The 18,080-nt window shown below is 49.4% G+C and overlaps 1 protein-coding gene across 2 annotated transcripts in view; it reads left to right on the plus strand.

Moving 5' to 3' along the window:
- TMEM131L (transmembrane 131 like) overlaps nucleotides 1-18,080 on the plus strand; it is a 909,664-nt gene that overhangs the window by 838,680 nt on the left and 52,904 nt on the right. For both annotated transcript variants that reach the window (XM_069631301.1, XM_069631300.1), the window contains exon 31: nucleotides 12,120-12,205. In XM_069631301.1, coding sequence (XP_069487402.1) covers nucleotides 12,120-12,205 — 86 coding nt within the window. The remainder of the gene's footprint in view (nucleotides 1-12,119; nucleotides 12,206-18,080) is intronic.

Below are 18,080 nucleotides of genomic sequence, written 5' to 3' on the forward strand. Positions count from 1 at the left end.
TGAACTCCTGTACGAGACCCACGCGATGTACTAGACATGCTATGCGAAACATGAGAAGAAAGAGGGGAAACAGCATTACCCCTTTCCCAGACGGCTCAGAGAATTAAAGAGCCAGGAGTATTGTAAGAGATATAGTCTCAGAACATCTAAAGAAAGCACAAGATTATCAAAGGGACACCATGACAAGAAGGCTGTTACTCGATCCTTCTCGGTTGGTCAAAATGTTCTAGTGTTAATGCCAACGTCTGAGCATAAGATGCTATTTTGGTGGTACAAACCACATGAGCTATTATAACAAAATGGGCCCTCCAATTATCTGATATCCCAACCCAATAGGTGGCTAAAGACCCAAATGTATCATGTGTACTTTTTTAAAGACTAGAGGAAGATCCGGCCGTATCTTCCTCGGTAGTATTGGCTAGCTTATTAGCTGAGGAAATAGATGGGGTAAATTTAGTTCCATATGACATACCCCTCAACCAGAAGGTAGACGTGCACGATTTATTGAATACATTTTCAAATGTCTTTACTGAAAAACCAGGAATAGCAAAGGGAATAGTACACCAAATCTGCACTCCTCCAGGAATGGTAGTGAATCTATGGCCTTATTGAATTCCAGAATGCGGTAAGAAAATCATTGCCAAAGAAATGGAGACGATGCTGGAAAGTGATATCATTTAACCATCTTATAGTCCCTGTTCTTCGCCCATAGAAATCTCAGTGAGATCTCGCAGTTTAACAACTATCCAATGCTGCACATTGATGATCTCATTGGTAGACTGGATTCCACCACTTATCTCTCCACGATCAATCTGACTAAAGGCTACTGACAAGTCTCCCTTAACCCAAAAGACAAAGAAAAAAAATACCTTTTTGACCCCAAGAGGGCTTTTCCACTCTAAAGTTCTTCCATTCGGGTTGCATGGCTCACTTGCAACATTCCAAAGGCTCATCAATAAAGTATTGTGCCCATAGTCGAGCTATTGTTGTGCTTACATTGATGATATCATTATCCACAGTGAGACCTGGGAAGACCACATGATACATCGTTATAAAGTCCCTGGAACTTTGTGTTTGGAACATTTGAAAAGAACTGTGAAGGATCTGCTACAAATACACTTCTTTGGAACTTTGGTTAAGTTATAAGTGTGAGGGCTAGAGTTAGAGTTTTGACACAATGGTGGACAGTTCTTTAATTCTGACATCCTGATGGACCCTTTTAAGATGTATGTTGATGGGGGGCGGGGAGGAAACCCCTCTTAGCGTTATGGCTAGCAAGGCCTTTCCCCAACCCTATTAATACTTTAATAAAAGTCTGTAGCAACAAAAATGCCACCTGTGTCAATCTCTTACTACTGCACCCTCACAAGGGTTAAAAATGTTTAGTAGGGAGACATTGGTTAGTTGAGGCAAGAGAGGTTTGGGTGGGAGGGAGGTGTAATTGATAATGAAGACTACGTTTGGAGAAATACATATATGAAAAGGCTGATATGTCAAATATTGTATACAGCGTTGCATGGGTAATTATTGTTCACATTTTTTGTCCTTTTGATATATTTACTTAAACTGCATTGCTGAATTCCTGCTGCAATTGGGGCATGTAATTTAAGCGGGCGACACAACCCCCATCATTCATATGTATGGCAATGGAAGTGGGCCTGCAGGTTCTGATATGTTAAAATTAATTAGTATTGCGCCAAATCACCAATGTAGTAGTATCAGGATGCCTAGGCTAGTCCCTGGAATGGTATACTGTGTCTTCCGCTGGGGTATCCAGACCAAAGTCTGCTGGAAGAAAGAAAATGAGCGAGGGGAAAATAAGAGGCTGAGAAAGCAGATGTTACTGTTAGGCAAAGTTGGTATGCAGTACCCTCTGGGAACACTACAAACAACTCTGACTACATGTATAGTAAACCCACCCTTTGGTATAAGCTTGTACTACAGTTTTGGTAGCGTGTTGAGCAGCCAGGCTCATCTCAAGAGGGGTCAATGTGAGCTATAGGGGACTTACACAGAGATTCACAGTGACAAGTATTCAAATAAACATGTACACTCAAGGTATTTGAATAAACAATTATTAATTTATCAGCCAGTTAGAATAAGCCTTCTTCAGAAGGGAGCAATATAATAACACACAAATACACTTCAATACTGTACACTCTTAGTTTCTAAATCCGTTAAGACCCTTTTGGGATGGTCCACAGACACAACCTACACCCTCAGATGACTTCAATAGCTAGGGTGCTCGGGACATTAATATCTTACTGTTGGCATTTCGAATACTGTTATAAGTTGGTAAAAGGAAAAGGTTATTAGAACAAGAGACCACACATATTCTTAAGCAGGAAAATACCTTTGGATGCCCACCGCAGAGTCATTCAGTATAACACGCTTGGCCAAAGTGAATGGGCAAAAGTCTTATATAGGATGAAGCACTTCTGGTAGGTAAGTAGAAAAGTCTTTGCACAATGTTTTAGAAGTCTTTGAAGAAAAGGATTATCAAATGTAGGGCCACAAGCCATTAGACTTGTGAAGGGTAGAAGATGCAAGCAACTCTACAGCAAGAGATAAGTTCTCTCAGACTTTACAGTACCTTTATATTGAAGAAAGAAGTGCAGCATATGACTTCTGTTCCTGTGCAGATCTGCAAATCTCACTGTTTCTGGGCATCAGTCATGGGGACAAGAGGGAGGACTTCTGGGGACTTGTGCAATGCAATGGGACAGTCACCGCTCACCACCTGCAATCTTCAAATCAGTGGCTGTTCAGTGTTTCAGCTCCTCACGTCTACCCCAAATACCAACACTGCGGTTCCTGGCTGTCGAGATGGACTTTGCTTGCTTCTGGGGTCCCACACACTGTTGAGGAGGCTCAGGCTTGGTCAGTCCCGCTTCCTGGGAGTCTGGAGGATCTTCCTTAAGCTCTAAACCAACTTAAAAGCAACGCACACAATCTGGTGTTCCTCTCCCTGACTGTACGGTTTCCAGCAGCAACTCTGTGGAAATTCAACCAGCTCCAAGAAGGATGTCCAGGTGGCTTACTTTGGAGTTGATTGGTCCCACCAACTCAACGGGAGAAGACGTCCTTGCAGGGGCTTCTCTGTCGATATGAATTTGGAGTTTCAGCACAGCAGCAGGGCTTCACCGGGCAAACCAATAGTCCAGGAGTTGCAGCAGGCATCCTCTTCAAGTTCTTCTTCGATTCCTTCATCCAGTCGTTGACTCTGCCTTCCAAGCCAAAAGCCTTGCCTTTTATTCAGTTCTCTCCCATTCATTCCAGCCTAGCTGTCAATCACCCAGCAGGGTGGCTGTCCTTGCTGGACAGTCAGCCGGCCAATCACTTAAGAGTGCATTTGGGTCTCCTAGGAGACTAAGCACAGGGAGTTTCGGGCAACTCCCTCACTTCCTGTCTACCCAAGACACCCTGGAGCCAGAGAAGCGGGCTTCACTCGTGAATCCCGCCAAAGGCAAAGTGAACAATAGGACCAAACCTGGTTTCGCGCGCAGAGTAAATCTCAAGAAGGACCTTTTCCACAAAGAAATGGCGAAAAAAGAGGACCGGGGTCATTTTGACAAAAATGGAACCCTTGGGTGCTTTACTGCAGCTGCGAGCGCAGACCGCAGTAAATGCACACCATGGTAGTTAAAACGAAACCACTGCCACCAGTGAGGAAAGGGACAACAATCGTTGAGGCATCAGTGTTGAGGCCCCATCAGTGCAGTTCTAATCGAGATGGATTATGGTTCATTGAGTCCATCACAACCCTTTTTGATGGTGGCCTGGTCCCTTTTGGAATGGAGAAGATGGGAGAAGTAGGAGACAGAGGTGTCAACTTCTTTACAGATCTGGCTGACCTCCTGGCCTTGGTCAAATGGCTACACGAGGCAAGGGGGCTCGACATGCAGTAAGTGGCTCCTTACACCAATCCCAATGCTCAATATATAGAAGGCTATCATGAGTGTGGATCTGGCTTTCGGCCTCGGCGCCACCGCCAAACTGCTTCAGTGTTACCACTTAACTGACATCCTCGAAAAAAGGTTCATCAATCTGACAGGGCTCTAAACTTTGTAGTGGACCAGGACTCTGGCGTCAATCTGTCTTGTCTGGCTCTCGATTGTCGGATCCAGATTTGACATCAGGCGTTGTGTGTATATATATCACGTCACTACGCCCCATGACTCAGTTCCTTTTTTCTGCATGCTTGCACACTGCATCAGGAACACAATGTTCTTATTGTACGAAAACCTCAACGCGATGTTGTCCCACAGGGTTTCGGGTTTCAAGCGATGCCACGATTGCAAGGCCAAAATGTCTATGACCGACCCCCATGATGTCTGTCTTTGGTATCTGGGTGTTGGTCACGACACAAAGGCCTGCGTGTCATGTGCAAAGATGCAGCCAAAATCCCTGTGTGACAGGGCTGGGAAACTGGCTTTGGGGTGACCTGTCGCTATGTCTCTGGCGTGGTCACTCGCCTGATCCTCAGAGGCCGAGACTGAGGATCCCACATCCGATAGGGGGAAAGAACGACATTGTAAGAAGACCAAGAAATGGTCCAGGAGCCATTCCTTGTCATCTTCCTTGCGGAAGAAATGGCACCACTGCCATCGACTCAAGTTCAGCTCGTCATCGGAACGAGGTAAGCCCTCGGCGGGGCCGACCACTCGGGAAGATTGGGAGAGTTTTAAGAACTCTGTTCAAAATGTTTAATGTTTGACGCAGGCAGCTGTAGGTGTGGCCCCAGGCCCGACCAGCAAGCCAGCCAGCCAGTCTTGGCTGCTAAAGCGGCGCTCAGTGCTCCCGACCCCAAGCCAGCCACTCCATCGTCGGCATCGAAAGGGTCTTCGGGTGTTGCTCCCATTAGGAAGAAGTCCCCGGAAGGCCATAGGCCCGAAGCTCCCGGCGCTCATCCGTTACCCGAGCGTCCCTTGGCACCAAAAGTTCCTTTGGCATTGAAAGCTTCGGCTGACAGTCAGCGATGGTTCATTTGTGCCACTGTCGAGATCAGGTTTCTTCAACTCCATGCATTCCATTTTCGGAGTCGAGGAGCACGATGACCCGGAGGACACAGTCGAACCTGTTTACACAGAAGCCAGCAGCATTGACTATTTAGACGACCAAGCAGATTTATTGGCTTTGGCTCAGGGTTTACATGATGTCAGTGGTCTGGATACTTCTCCAGACCTGGAGTTACTGCAAAAACAACACTATACCCACGCTAGTGTGAAGTTCAAGGAGCTGATTGACAGGGTAGTTGACACCCTTGGGTTGAGGGCATCCACAGTCGAGCACAATATGCCTTTCATCCCAGCCATTGCAGACCCCCTACCCTCCTTATGGCAGCACCCTTGCACCATTCCCCCTGTGAATGCCAATTTCACAGGGAAGTATAGGCCGGCAAGAGGAGAACCTTCTTTCCTCGCCACACACCCTTCCCCGGAAGGGTTGGTTATACAGGCTGCCACTGTTTCCACCAGACCCGCGGTATCCACCATTAATCTGCCTTATGGACAGAGAAGGGGAAAAAAAGTGACGTTTTGGTCATAAAGGTGTTCACTTCTGGTAGCATGGCGCTCAAAGCCACTAACGTGGCTGTGATCTCGCCAAATATTTGATTGGTTTATGGAAGACAGTAGAACGTGATGCTGAATACATCCCTGAGGGGGTGCCATGCGGGATGGATTTTTACAGTTGGTGGAGGATGGGAAGGAGGTAGCCAAACAGTCGTTACAAACTGGCCTGGACATAGTAGACTGTGTTGGCAGAGCAATGGGTTCAGCAGTTGTGATGAGATGCCAAGCATATCTTAAAACTTCTCCCCAAATTAGGTTGCTGGACATGCCTTTTGAAGGTGACATGCTTTTCAGGCAAAAAGCAGATGAATCCTTGGAGAAATTCAAAGAGTCAAAATTGGCTGCTAAATCTTTGAGCCTAGCGGTGCAGCCGGCCAAACCTGCCTTCAGCTTTGCCTCCAGGAGCAGCAGCTATAGACGTTACGTGCCCTATGGCAGGAAGGTGCAGCTCCCGCAAGCCAGGCAAGGGCAGAGGCTCTTCTTGCATCCCGGAAGGGGCAAACAAGCAACAGCAGCGGCTGGGGTCACCCGCACCCTCTAAGCCGCTTTGATTTTCCCCTCTCACCGGTTGGTGGACAGTTCGCAGGGCATTGGCCCCAGTGGCAGGAAATAACTTCTGACGCCTGGGCCCTGCAATTGATACAGTGGGGTTATTGTCTGCCTTTTCTAAAGAGGCCTCCCGCTAGACTTCCACCTCCCCCAATCCAACCGGGGCAGGATTTCCAGGAAGAACTGAGAGCCCTGTTGTCGGGAGGGTTGTAGATTGGGATCTTTACCTGGTTTTGACTTTCTTGATGGCTGCTCCATTTGAGCCTATGCATTCATGTTCTTTGCGGCTGTTGTCACTTTTTGGTCACGATCACGTCTGCCAGGAGGGTTAGCGAACTACAAGCCTTGTGCTGCAAACCCTTCTTCCTGAAGTTCTTTTGTGAAAAATTCTCTCTTAAAGTCAGGCCCGGATTCCTTCCTAAGGTGATTTCAGAATTTCATCTGTCCCAGTCTATCGATTTAACTGTCTTTTACCCTCCTCCGCATCCCTCGAAGGAGGAAGAGTGGTTCCATCATCTTGATCCCAAGAGAGCGTTAAGCTTCTATGTTGCTCGTACGTCTGAGTTTAGGAGATCAGACCAGTTCTTTGTGGCCCATTCCTTGTCTAGAAAAGACCTTGCTGTCACTAAACAAACCCTGTCACAGTGGATCACCTTGTGCATATCCAAGTTTTGCCAATCGGCAGGCAAGGAACTTCCAGCGGGCATCAGGGCTCACTCTACCAGAGGAGTCTCCGCATCTACGGCCCTCCAGAGAGAGGTCCCTATTCGGGATATTTGCTAGGTGGCCACCTGGTCATCCTTACATACCTTCACCAAGCACTATGCCTTGGACGTTGCACGTGGAGCTGATGCTAGGTAGGGTAGGGAGGTTCTGCAGAATCTACTGGTTTAAATCTTTCTGCCCTCCGTTATTCTAACTGCTTGGGGAGTATCATGATGAGGAATCTGTGGGAGAAAAGCAATCCATTGAAGGAGAAATTGCCTTACCATGATGTTCTTTTTATGGATTCTTCTCCCGCAGATTCCTCACCGACCCTCCCCGCTCAAAGTTCTGTGGGTTGTCGCTTCTGTCCAAACTGGAAGGCATCTGGTGATGGCTCTGGGATGATGATTGGTGTTTTAAATACATATGTAGCTTTTTTCTTCACACATTGTTGTGGGCTCACCCTGTTGGGGTGTACGCTGGTTAATGTTTTAATGGCTGGTTAGCCACCTCCTGTGGTTTTTCTTCTGCAGCGTTCAGTCGGGAAGGGGAAAGATTTGCAGGAACTGAATCATGGGACGTAGTGACGTGGTATATATAGGATGCCTAACTTCTCATCCAGAGCCATCGATCGAGAGTCAGACAAGACGAATTGACGGCCGAGTCGAGGTCCGCTACGCGCCGTTCGAAGAATTTTGGAACGGTAGAGCTGGGAGATGGATATCTATCAAGATGAGGAATCTGTGGTAGAAGAATCCATAGAAAGAACATTACGGTACGGTAATTTCTCCTTTCAACCACCAGCCTGTGCAAGGCACCCTCCCCACCACGCCTTGGACATCCAGCACTTCAATGAAACACATTCACACTAGCTCAGTATTGTCAAGTATGCTCATTTGTACTGACACCAACGCCCTCATGAGCTCAGATACCTCGGCTCCCGACCCCATCATTAGCTTAAAGGAGTCGATTGGTATTAACCGAGTGAAAGCCGTCCCCGGGCTCTGCATGAACACCATTGTTTAAATTTCCAAATGCACAAACAGGCCTCCTTACTCCTTTGCCAGAAATCCTGTAAGCTTGCTAAATGTTGTTTCTCCCTCGCACTCCCAATACTGTCGATTTACCTGCCACTAGTGTTGATAATGATTCGCTCCTTGTTACTCCTGGTAGTAGACCTATGTCTGCTAATGTGTCTTCCATACACTTTGTTACCAGAAAGGCATTACTGCTACAAAACTTGTGCTCCCATGTACAACCATCGGCCGCACCCATTCCAATTCTCTTGATCTACCTGATCCGTATGCTGTTGATCCACATGTTCCTACTGGCAATCTAAATGCTGTTGATATGCAGGCACCTAATGTTCAGATTGTTGATCCAATTGCTGCCGTTATACATGCACCTTATATTGAGATTGTCGATCCAAATGATGCCATTATACATGCACCTAATGTCGAGAAAGTACAGTCCCATGGCCAACAGTGCGAGTCCCTCACCCATTGCTACCAGAATTGTCTCTACTGATAATTCATGCATGCCCCCAAGTGTTGGACCCCCTCTTGCTATTACTGTGGGCTACAAGTTCTCAATGTTGATGATGCAAAACTGGCCAGCATCCCAGCTTCCCCCATCGGTAAGTTTGCCCTGAACGGAGCAGAATCCACACACACCTCCTTTGTTAGACGGGACAGAAGATCCTGGTCTCCAATACCCACTCCCACGATAGCTAGCTCGCCCAATCCAACACACGGCAATGCCCCATCCGCTACAGATAACGAGCTTAGCGGCCACCCATACCACCCCTCCTAAAACACCCTTGACCGCCACAGGCACAGGCCAAACGATCAGCCATGCAGTCTCCATCAAACCCAGGTGCATGGCCCCCCCCTCAAACTGTGCCCTAGCTAAGCTCAAGAACCAGGAACTCGCCTTTCCCCCCCTTGATCTGTGCCCTCATCAACGCCCGCTCCATTCCCCTGGACATCAACAACCTGATCACGTCTCTCAACCTTGATGCCCTAGCCATCTCAGAACCTTGGCTCCAGGAGGACTCTTCCTCCCCTCCGCCCCCCATCTAGCTAGCACTCTCCACAGGCTACACAATCTACCGACAAGACTGCCTCAATGTCAGAAGAGGAGGGGTGGCACTCGTGGCCAAAGTGTCCCTTCCTTTCAGACAGATCAACACTTCCCTTGTTGGAAATGGGGACATCCTATTGCTCAAGCTCGGCATCTATCCCACTTGCAACATCACATGCCACATTGTCTACCGCCCTGCTGCCCCTGTTTCCAATTTCCATGAAAATCTCCTCCTTCTCCTTAGTGACAACTTAAAGAGCTCTTCCAAGATCACCCTACCAGGTGACCTGAACCTAGGCCTCAATGATCCGAAGGACTTGCATGCCAAGGCACTCGCCAATGAACTAGAAACCCTAGGATTCAAACACTGCATCACTAATCCCACGCATGCCAAAGGCTGCACACTGGATTGGATTGTGGACCTCAATTGTCTGTCATCCATCATATCGAACTTACCATGCCTTTGGTCTGACCATCATATCATCCACTTCTCCATCCCTCACCCAGGAAACGCAAGCCTGCAACCATCCCATTACCACCCGCACTAGCGGGCAGCTCCGGCAAGCTGACCAAAGACCTTAATCCCCTTCCTGGACATTCTAGACTTCAAACCACCCTTCTCCAAATATCCCAACATCCTTGCAGACCTTTGCACCTCCTTGCTTAAACAGGCAGTGTATTCCATTGCCCCCATTATTGCACGGAGAGCGAACCCCATTAGACATTCTAATTCATGCTTCACCCCAGAGTTACTTGAACTCCGAAACAAAAAATGGATCGCCCAATCCACCTGGCACAGAAATTCTGCAGACCCCTCGTAATTGGAGTTTACTAAAGTTTCTAAGCGTACAAACAGGCAATAATTCTGACTAAAGCCACATCCTTCAACACTAGAATTGCAAATGAGAAGTCAGACGGCAGGGAAATCTTCACCATCTTCAGAGAACTTGAGACCCCAGTCTCTGCCCCACAATCCCTCACTAAAGACGAAGCCTGGTGCATACACACCCAACATCATAGATCGCCTCATTCCGAGAGGGGTAGAGTCGAGAGTGTTTGCAGAGCATGCAAGCGCTGCTCCCTCCCCCATTCTATGTGGAGTCCCGCACAGTGCTTGCATCTGTCCCACACTCTATAACATCTTCACCAGACCACAATTTGACATCCTAGACTACATCTGAATATTCTAAACCAACTATACCAATGACACTCAAGTCCTCCTACCCCTCACTATGGCTCTAAGGCCCTTCTTGGCATTTCCTTTTGTGAGATCAGCACACTCTACCCTCTGTGGGACGCTGACGGGTTACCTTGTATCCCCCTTTCTCACTGCTCCTGTAACATTTCTGCTACAGTGACAGGCATACCTGAACGGATCGTGGCAGTGGACATGTTCTACCGACTTTTGTGCATGTTTTACTCGCAGGCTGTTTACACACTTTGCTGGCCCTTCTTCTGCCAACATGGGTGGGGGAGGGGGGTCCTGGCTTGACTTTTGTCTTTGGAAGGAATCATTTGATAAGCTTGATGAGGCTCCAGTGTGTCTGTGAGGACAGGAAGCAGGGGAGAGGAGTCCAAAACTCTATTTGTCTTGTGGGATGCCTGCCTGGAACCAGTTCCAACTGGGAGGTTGGAATTTGGAATGTAGCATGAGTGTTGATTGACTGGGTTCCTGGCTAAAAGGGGAGAATCCTGAGGCAACAGACCAGGTGACCACTGGAAGAGAAGAACCAAAGACGACGACCAGAGATGCCTGCAGCACCTTCCAGCAACTAATGAAGCCAGCTGAAGTGACTGCTGTTGTCCTGACCCTGTTTTTGAATCAATGAGGAAGCTCCGAAGAGGACTACTTCCTCCCTTGGACTGGTGGGCATAATCAGTCCTAAGACGATCTGCTATTTGAGCCATCCTAGAACGTGCTGCAAACTGCACATTTTTCTATTGTGTGTATTAGTTTGAAATAGTAGGTACTTAACTGAATGTAACTTTACCTTGTGTATATATATAAAATAAATAACTATTTTACTAGAACTACAAGTGTATAAGAGTTTTTCTGTGCCTATGTATTTACCGAGTTCATTGTACTTGCCTGTAGCTCACATTACCCCATTACCCTAAAAAAATACGCCTGGCTGCTCTACCATACTACCAAAACCTTACGTAGTACAGACTTATACTAGAAGTTGGGGCCTGTACCCAACAGGCTGCTCATGCTGAAGACCACAATCCTGATTGCGATCACTTCAGCTTGAAGGGAAGTCCAAATTGGCTCAGTGTTGTTGATCTCAGTACTTGAAAGTAGTCAGATGGATCTCAGGGGATGGTGCTTTTGGCCAGAACCATGGTCCGCTAAGGAAGCAGCCTGGTACTGTCTAGATGGGGAGAAACCTGGCACTGTCTAAATGTGAAGAAGGCAGTACTGGAATACCTGGAGAAAACTGAACAATTAAGAAATAATTGCCACATTTGGATTCTGGACGCAGGAAGGAAAGTGACAATATTGACCATCAGAAGATGGGTCATATGAGAGGGTGAATCAGCAACCACTAGGGCTCATTCAGTATAGGTCCACAAGGTATATGGCAGTGTCTTGACTCTAAAAAGTGCATTCTGGGATGCACTGAAATGGGAGAATTCAGAGCCCTGGCCCAAAATAACAGAATTGGTGCAAGCAGTCAGAGTGGCTTTTCAAAGGTCTCTTTACATTTGGACTTGGTATTGAGGTAAGTACTTGGACAAGGATGAGGGACGTGGAGGTTATGGTCGGATTACTTAACTTACGGTGATCTTCCTTACTCGTAGTGTTCCTCTTCCTCGTCACAGTTTTGCCGTCCCACCACAGCCTTCCTGGTAATAAAACTGTAAAGGCTTGGGATGGGAGAGTTCCTGGAGCAAAGGCAAGGGCCTGGGAGGTGAGCATTGTGACGAGGGAGTGTAAGACTGGAATGAATATTACAGGTAAGTAATCCGACCATTATTCCGTGCATCCTCTTGGGCATCGTCTGTTTTTGATAAAGGAAGGAGAAATAACCTGTCAATTAAGCGTTGATGCATTTATAAAATACTGTAAATTAATTTTTAAACTTTGTTTTCAAATGTGCAGTTATGATAGAGCGTCTTGTACACGTGTATATAATAGCCAAAGTAAAAAAGAATCTCTTATGAAATCTTTAATTATTTCACCCATTTGTTTTTTTTTTCTTCTTTCAGGCCAGACATGACCACTGTTACTCGTTGCCCAGAGCCACTTCTTCCTCCATTCCCAGATGCTGTTGCTGATCCCGAAAAAACAAAAGGTTACTCCTATTCTTTACTGTTTTTAATCTGCCGTGTCGATTGCACCCTGCTGTTTCGATGTAACCAATCGTTATACAAGTCAAATAGTGTTACTTGACATCGGTATGCACCAAGAAGCGAGAGGGAGGCGGCAGGGCCCGACGCAGCCCACCAGAGCTCAGCTCGATTAGTGAACTGCACGTAAACTTGAATGCCTGGATTCCCACAGCTGCAGGCAGCATTGGGAGGACCGGTCTGTCCATATACGGCCTAAGCGCGCATGAAACAAGTTCCTTTTTGCTCGACAGGACGAGACAATTAATGAGCCTTTTTAAAAATAGTCTGTGCCGCATACTGAGTTAGCCAAGCACTAATCAATGTGTTTGTGTGTGTGTAAATACGGTGGAGTGTAACGGTTTCCAGTGTTGCGGTAATTACCACAGAACGAACACCTGCAACCGAAGCCACCATGCCGAACCATCTGTCTTTTTGTTTAAAGCCTTGTTTTGAACTAACACGTTTGACATGGTATGCAAATGTTCTTGATGGGGTGTTGTGTTCAACTGTTATGTTAACTTGCACACGTATGCGTTTTGCCCCTATTGCCTAATGTTGTTGTTTTTATTAAGTACAGCTTTTTTCTGTGAATTACATAATTTAGGATTCATCACGGATACTGCATATGATAGTTTGTGCACACACGTGAATAGGGAATAGACATGGGAGCACTAATTGCTCGCAGTCTAACGCAGCCCCCGCCCCGCCGCTGCTGCATTTCAATTCCATGGCGCTGTGAGCTTCATTCCTGGGAAGCTGCGCTATACTCTAATACGATACATGGCTTTGCCAGGACACAGACAGTTTTGGCTTTGGTGACGACCAGAGGACCTACTGTGCTTGGTGAAGCTGGTAGCACTCCTCCCTGGACCACAACAGCACAACTTTGTGCTGTGTCTTAGCTCTTGCTGATTCCATCCCAGCGCTGGGCGGCTCCGCCTTTAGGCATAGAGCCCTCCGTCGCCTTGCCCAGGTGCCATCTGTGTTGTTCAGTGCCCTGTTTCCAATGGGCAATTTTTTCTCATAGATTTTTGAAATCTTTGAAGCAGGGGATCCCATCCCTTTTCGACTGGGATCCTTCAACACAGGTGAGGCTGAGGACTTCTTGGAGTAATTCTGTGGGAAGGAAGAGGACGCAATGAATTTGGCCATGGACCTACAGGAGGCCAGCAGCCTGGACACCTCTGGATATCCTTCCTGTGTCTACTGCAGGTAGACATCAAGCTTCTTTTCAGAGGATGGTGCCCAAAGTCGGGGAAACACTTTGTCTGTACCCAACAAACCCAAGGTCCAATACAAATTGATCAGCATTGTGGATAAGGGTGCTCCATGTGGGACCCTGCATGCTTTCAGTACAGCAGTAGAAACCCCTATGTGTGTTGTTATGGAGAAACCAGTATCGATCCCTGCAGTGGACTGTGACGAAGCATGGCCAAGTATCCGTTTGGTCTTTGGAGTGTTGGATCTCCGGTACAGCAGAGAACTAGCCCGCAGAGGAAATGGAGGGCTTCAACACCTTAGTGAAAGACAAGGAGGCAGCAGGCGAGCTTTACAGCTGGGCCTTTTTCTCTGTCAATTCTGTGACATGAAGGCGTACAAGTCCCTCCAGATGTTTCAGGCTTCTAAGGCTGTTGCCAAGTCAATAGGCCTGACAGTCTAGTGTTGCACCTCTGCCCCGAGGGGATGGGTCTTTCTCCCTTTCATCTCATTCTCCCACTGTGGTAGATGCTCAGGTACCGTCCAAGTGCCAGCTAAGCCCTGCACAACTGCTAGGGTAGAGGTTGTGGTACCCAGGAAGGGGGCATTGCCGCCTCAGCTGCCCCCACAACGGCCCAGGGGTCAAAACCTCTGACTGGGACTATGTCCATTTCACCCAGGTGGATGGGAGAATAACCTTGTTTGCCAAGGAGCGGCATTGCACCACTTTCGACACTTGAGACTTATAATTTGAGACTAAGGGTTACTGCTTCCCCTTTGTTCAAGGCCCATACAACCATCCTCATTTTGGCCCATCACTACCTCTGGATACTTTCCTGCTGAAGAACATCCGTCTGTTGCTGTCGGAAGGTGCCATTGAATCAGTGACCCGCTCAGAGCGAGGCAGGGGATGACCCTGCCTTTACTTTCTGGTCTCGAAAAAAGATGGGAGGGCTACATCGTATATTTTAATCTGTGCTTTTTGAATTTGTATCTGAGCAAGGGCAAATTCAAGATCGTCACCTTGTCCCGATCCTTCAGTACCTCGAACTGCAGGAGTGGTTGGTCTTCCTGGGTCTCCGGGCGCCTACTTTCATGTGCTGGTCCATCACAACCACAGAAATTAACAAGAGGTTTGAAATCGGCCTTTCCAATACCTGTTCAAAGATCTGCCATTCGGCCCTTCATCTGCCCTCATGGTTTGCACCAAACTGTTGGTGGTGATGGTGGTTCGCCTCGGGAGGGGTGAGTATACATGTCTTCCCCTACCTGGATGGCTGGCCCATTCGAGCCTGCCCCCTGGACTTGGTGGTCGAACGTCTGTCCTACACATGCAGCCTATTGCACAATTTGGGCTTCTCCCTTAACTTCAAGAAGTCTCATGTTTTACTGTCCGTCCCTCAGATGCCACAGAGTTGGTTGGGACACTCACCTCTGCAAGGCTTTCCCTCGTGAGGAATAAGTGGCAAACATCTTCCAGATGGTTCATGTCTATCAGCCCCAGCAGCTGGTTCCTCCGCCTGCCTTTTTTTGCCTACTAGGTCTCATGACCTCCTGCATTCTGGTGGTGCTGGAGTCCATGTGGTGGCTCCAGTGGCTACTGCAATGTCAATGTTTTATTTTTCAGGGAAACGTGTCCATCCTTATACCAGTTTCGGACAATGCATCTCTAGATCTCCTATGGTTGTCCCTGGAAGACAACTTACTGAGACGGGTGGTAAACCTGATCCTAGCTTACAGTGGTTACAGATGTGTCCCTGAAGGGCTGTTGCGTTCTCCAGTTAAACCTTATGAGAGCACACTCTGCTCTCCTGAAGAGGTGCTGGTTGGAGTCGTGAAGGTCCTCAGCAAGAGGTTCGAGGAGGTCTGTTCCCACGGGAGGAATCCCGACGAGGCGGACGAAGAGAGCAACGGTGGTGCCGACGAGCCCATGGAGGAGGACGACTCCACCCCCCAACCGTCGCAGCCGGTGCCCGAGCCTCAGGACAACTCTGGGGCCATCTTGATGGCAATCCAAGCTTTATGTACGGAAATAAGGATGAGGTTACCCTTCCAGCCTTCGCGGCCCTCTCAGCCTTCATCGCCTTCCCCTGATCCTAGGGAGGAAACAAGGACGGATGACGACGGGATGGGCCTGCCATCACCACCCCCTCGGGCCTCCCCGCCCGACGAAATTGGCTCTTTCCATGCCATAATTGCCAGGGCATCCGAGCTTTTCCAGCTCTGCCCCGAAGAACAGAAGAAGGAAGGAAGGCTTCCTCTATCAACGGCGTGAGGCCAAGAGGAAGACGGTCCTCTCGGTCCCGTTACTTGACAACATCTGGGACGAAGGGCTGTCTCTCCTGAAGAACCCGTCCACAACGCCCACCAAGAGGGACCGGTACGAGAAGAAGTACCGGGTCCCGGATTCCGTCCCTTTGTGCCTTAGTGCACAGCCGACCCCGGATTCGGTCGTCTCGGCGGCAGCCAAGAAGAAAGCGGCAGGGCGACGGCTTCAACTTCGACCTCCCCACCGGACAGTGAGGGGAAGAAACTGGATGCCATGGGATGAGGCATCTCGTCGGCGGCGATGACAATTAAGTTGGCCAACGCGCTAGCGATTGTGGCCCGCTACGACAGGGAGTTGTGGTTTAAGATTGCTCCCCTGCTGGACTCCCTCCCGGACGACAAGAGGGCTGAGGCCCTGGAGATCTTGCAGGAAGGAGAGGTGGCGTCGGACCACGCCATAACAGTGGCCACGGACATTGCTGACACCGGTTTCTGCCAGTTGGGCAACAGTGTTTGCCTTTGGCGACGGAGGTGGCTCAAAGCGACTGATTTCCTTTAGGACGTACAAACCAAAGTTTTGGACATGCCCACAGAGACGGCTCGGGCCTTGGGAGTTTTGCAGCAATGACGGCAATCTCCACCGACCGTTGGGTGCTGGATGCCCTGTCCCAAGGGCGCACACTTGAATTTCTAAAGAAGTGCCCCCGCATTCCTCCCGTGGCCAGGAAGGAGAACCACGTCCAAGTAAGGGCGATGCTGAAGAAAGGAGCCATCGAGCTCGTCCCAAAGAGGCTCCGGGGCTCCGGAGTGTACTCAGGATACTACATTGTCAGAAAGAAGACAGGCGGTTGGCGACCCATCCTGGACCTGCGTCGGTTAAACAAGTACATCAAGGCCCAAAAGTTCTGAATGGTCACCCTCCAGCACGTGCTAGGACAGCTGGAGGAGGGCGACTTCCTGTTGTCGTTGGATTTGGAGAATGCTTACTTTCACATCCCCATTCTAAAAGGACACCGAAAGTTTCTCAGATTCGTGGTCCAGGGACGGCACTACCAGTTCAAGGCCCTTCCAATCGGTTTGAAGTCGGCGCCCAGGGTATTCACCAAGTGCCTAGCGGCGTGGCTGTGCCTGCGGGGGATCCACGTTTACCTTACCCCTACCTGCACGATTGACTCATTCGTGCAAGGGCAAGAGAACTCGCCGTCGAACACACAGCGAAGACCGTCCAACTGCTCACGGATCTGGGATTCTCCATCAACTACTCGAAATCCCACTTGGTTCCATTGCAGGTCGCACTGTTTCTGGGAGCCAAGCTCGACACAGTGGTGCGATTGGCTTCTCCGTCGGAGGAGAGGACGAAGGCCATCTTGGGCAAAGTGCAGCACCTGCTGGCCACGGACTTGGCCAAGGCGAGATCCATCAAGTCCCTGCTCGGCATGATGTCCTCACGCGTCTAACTGGTGTGCCTGTGCAGGCTGCGGATGCATCCTCTACAAGAGTTCCTTGACGCCCATTGGATACAAGCGGCGGGCAGCTTCGAAGACAGGATCCCGCTCAACGAGGCCTTCTGCCAAGCGATTCGGTGGTGGGGCACCCGCGCGCATCTCGCGGCAGGCACTGACTTTCAGACCCCGGCACATCAGGAGACGGTGACGATGGACGCCTCCCTTGAGCTCTGAGCCGTGTTCTGGGCCCTCAGGTCGTTCCTTCCATCCCTCAAGGCTAAGGTGGTGAGGGTCTTCACCGACAACACCACCACGATGTTCTACATCCGGAAGCAGGGAGGCACCAGATCCCCAGCCCTGTCCAAGGAGGCACAGGATCTGTGGCACTGGGCCGTCGCCCAGGGGATGTTTCTGGTGCCCTTTCATCTGGCAGGGATAAAGAACACTATCGCCGACTCACTCAGCAGGGAGCTGTGCTCGTGCCACGAGTGGGAGCTGCTTCAGGATAAAGCGGATTGACTCTTCCAATGATGGGGCAAACCCCAGATGGACCTGTTCGCGACGGCGACGAACTCCAAGTGCCAGAGGTTCGCCAGCAGGTGTCCCCAGCCGAGGAGCATGGGCGATGCTTTCTCGTTCCCCTGGGACGGCCTGTTCCTGTATGCGTCCCCCCCCCCCGCCAACAGCCCCCCCCCCCCCCGTTGTCGTTGCTGCTGCGACTCATCAGCCAACTCAAGAGATCCTGGTGCAGGATGATCCTCGTCGCACCGGCGTGGCCGAGGCAGATCTGGTTTCCGGGCCTTCTGGACTTGTCAGCTTCCCCCCAGTCAAACTGCCGACGGATGCAGATCTTCTCTCCAGAGAAGGAGGCGCCATCCTCCATCTCGACCCGGGGTCGCTGAACTTGCAGGCCTGGCTCCTGCAGTAC

The sequence above is a fragment of the Ambystoma mexicanum genome, chromosome 6q, assembly GCF_040938575.1.
Source record: "Ambystoma mexicanum isolate Mex_15411 chromosome 6q, UKY_AmexF1_1, whole genome shotgun sequence".
Classification (NCBI taxonomy): domain Eukaryota; kingdom Metazoa; phylum Chordata; class Amphibia; order Caudata; family Ambystomatidae; genus Ambystoma; species Ambystoma mexicanum.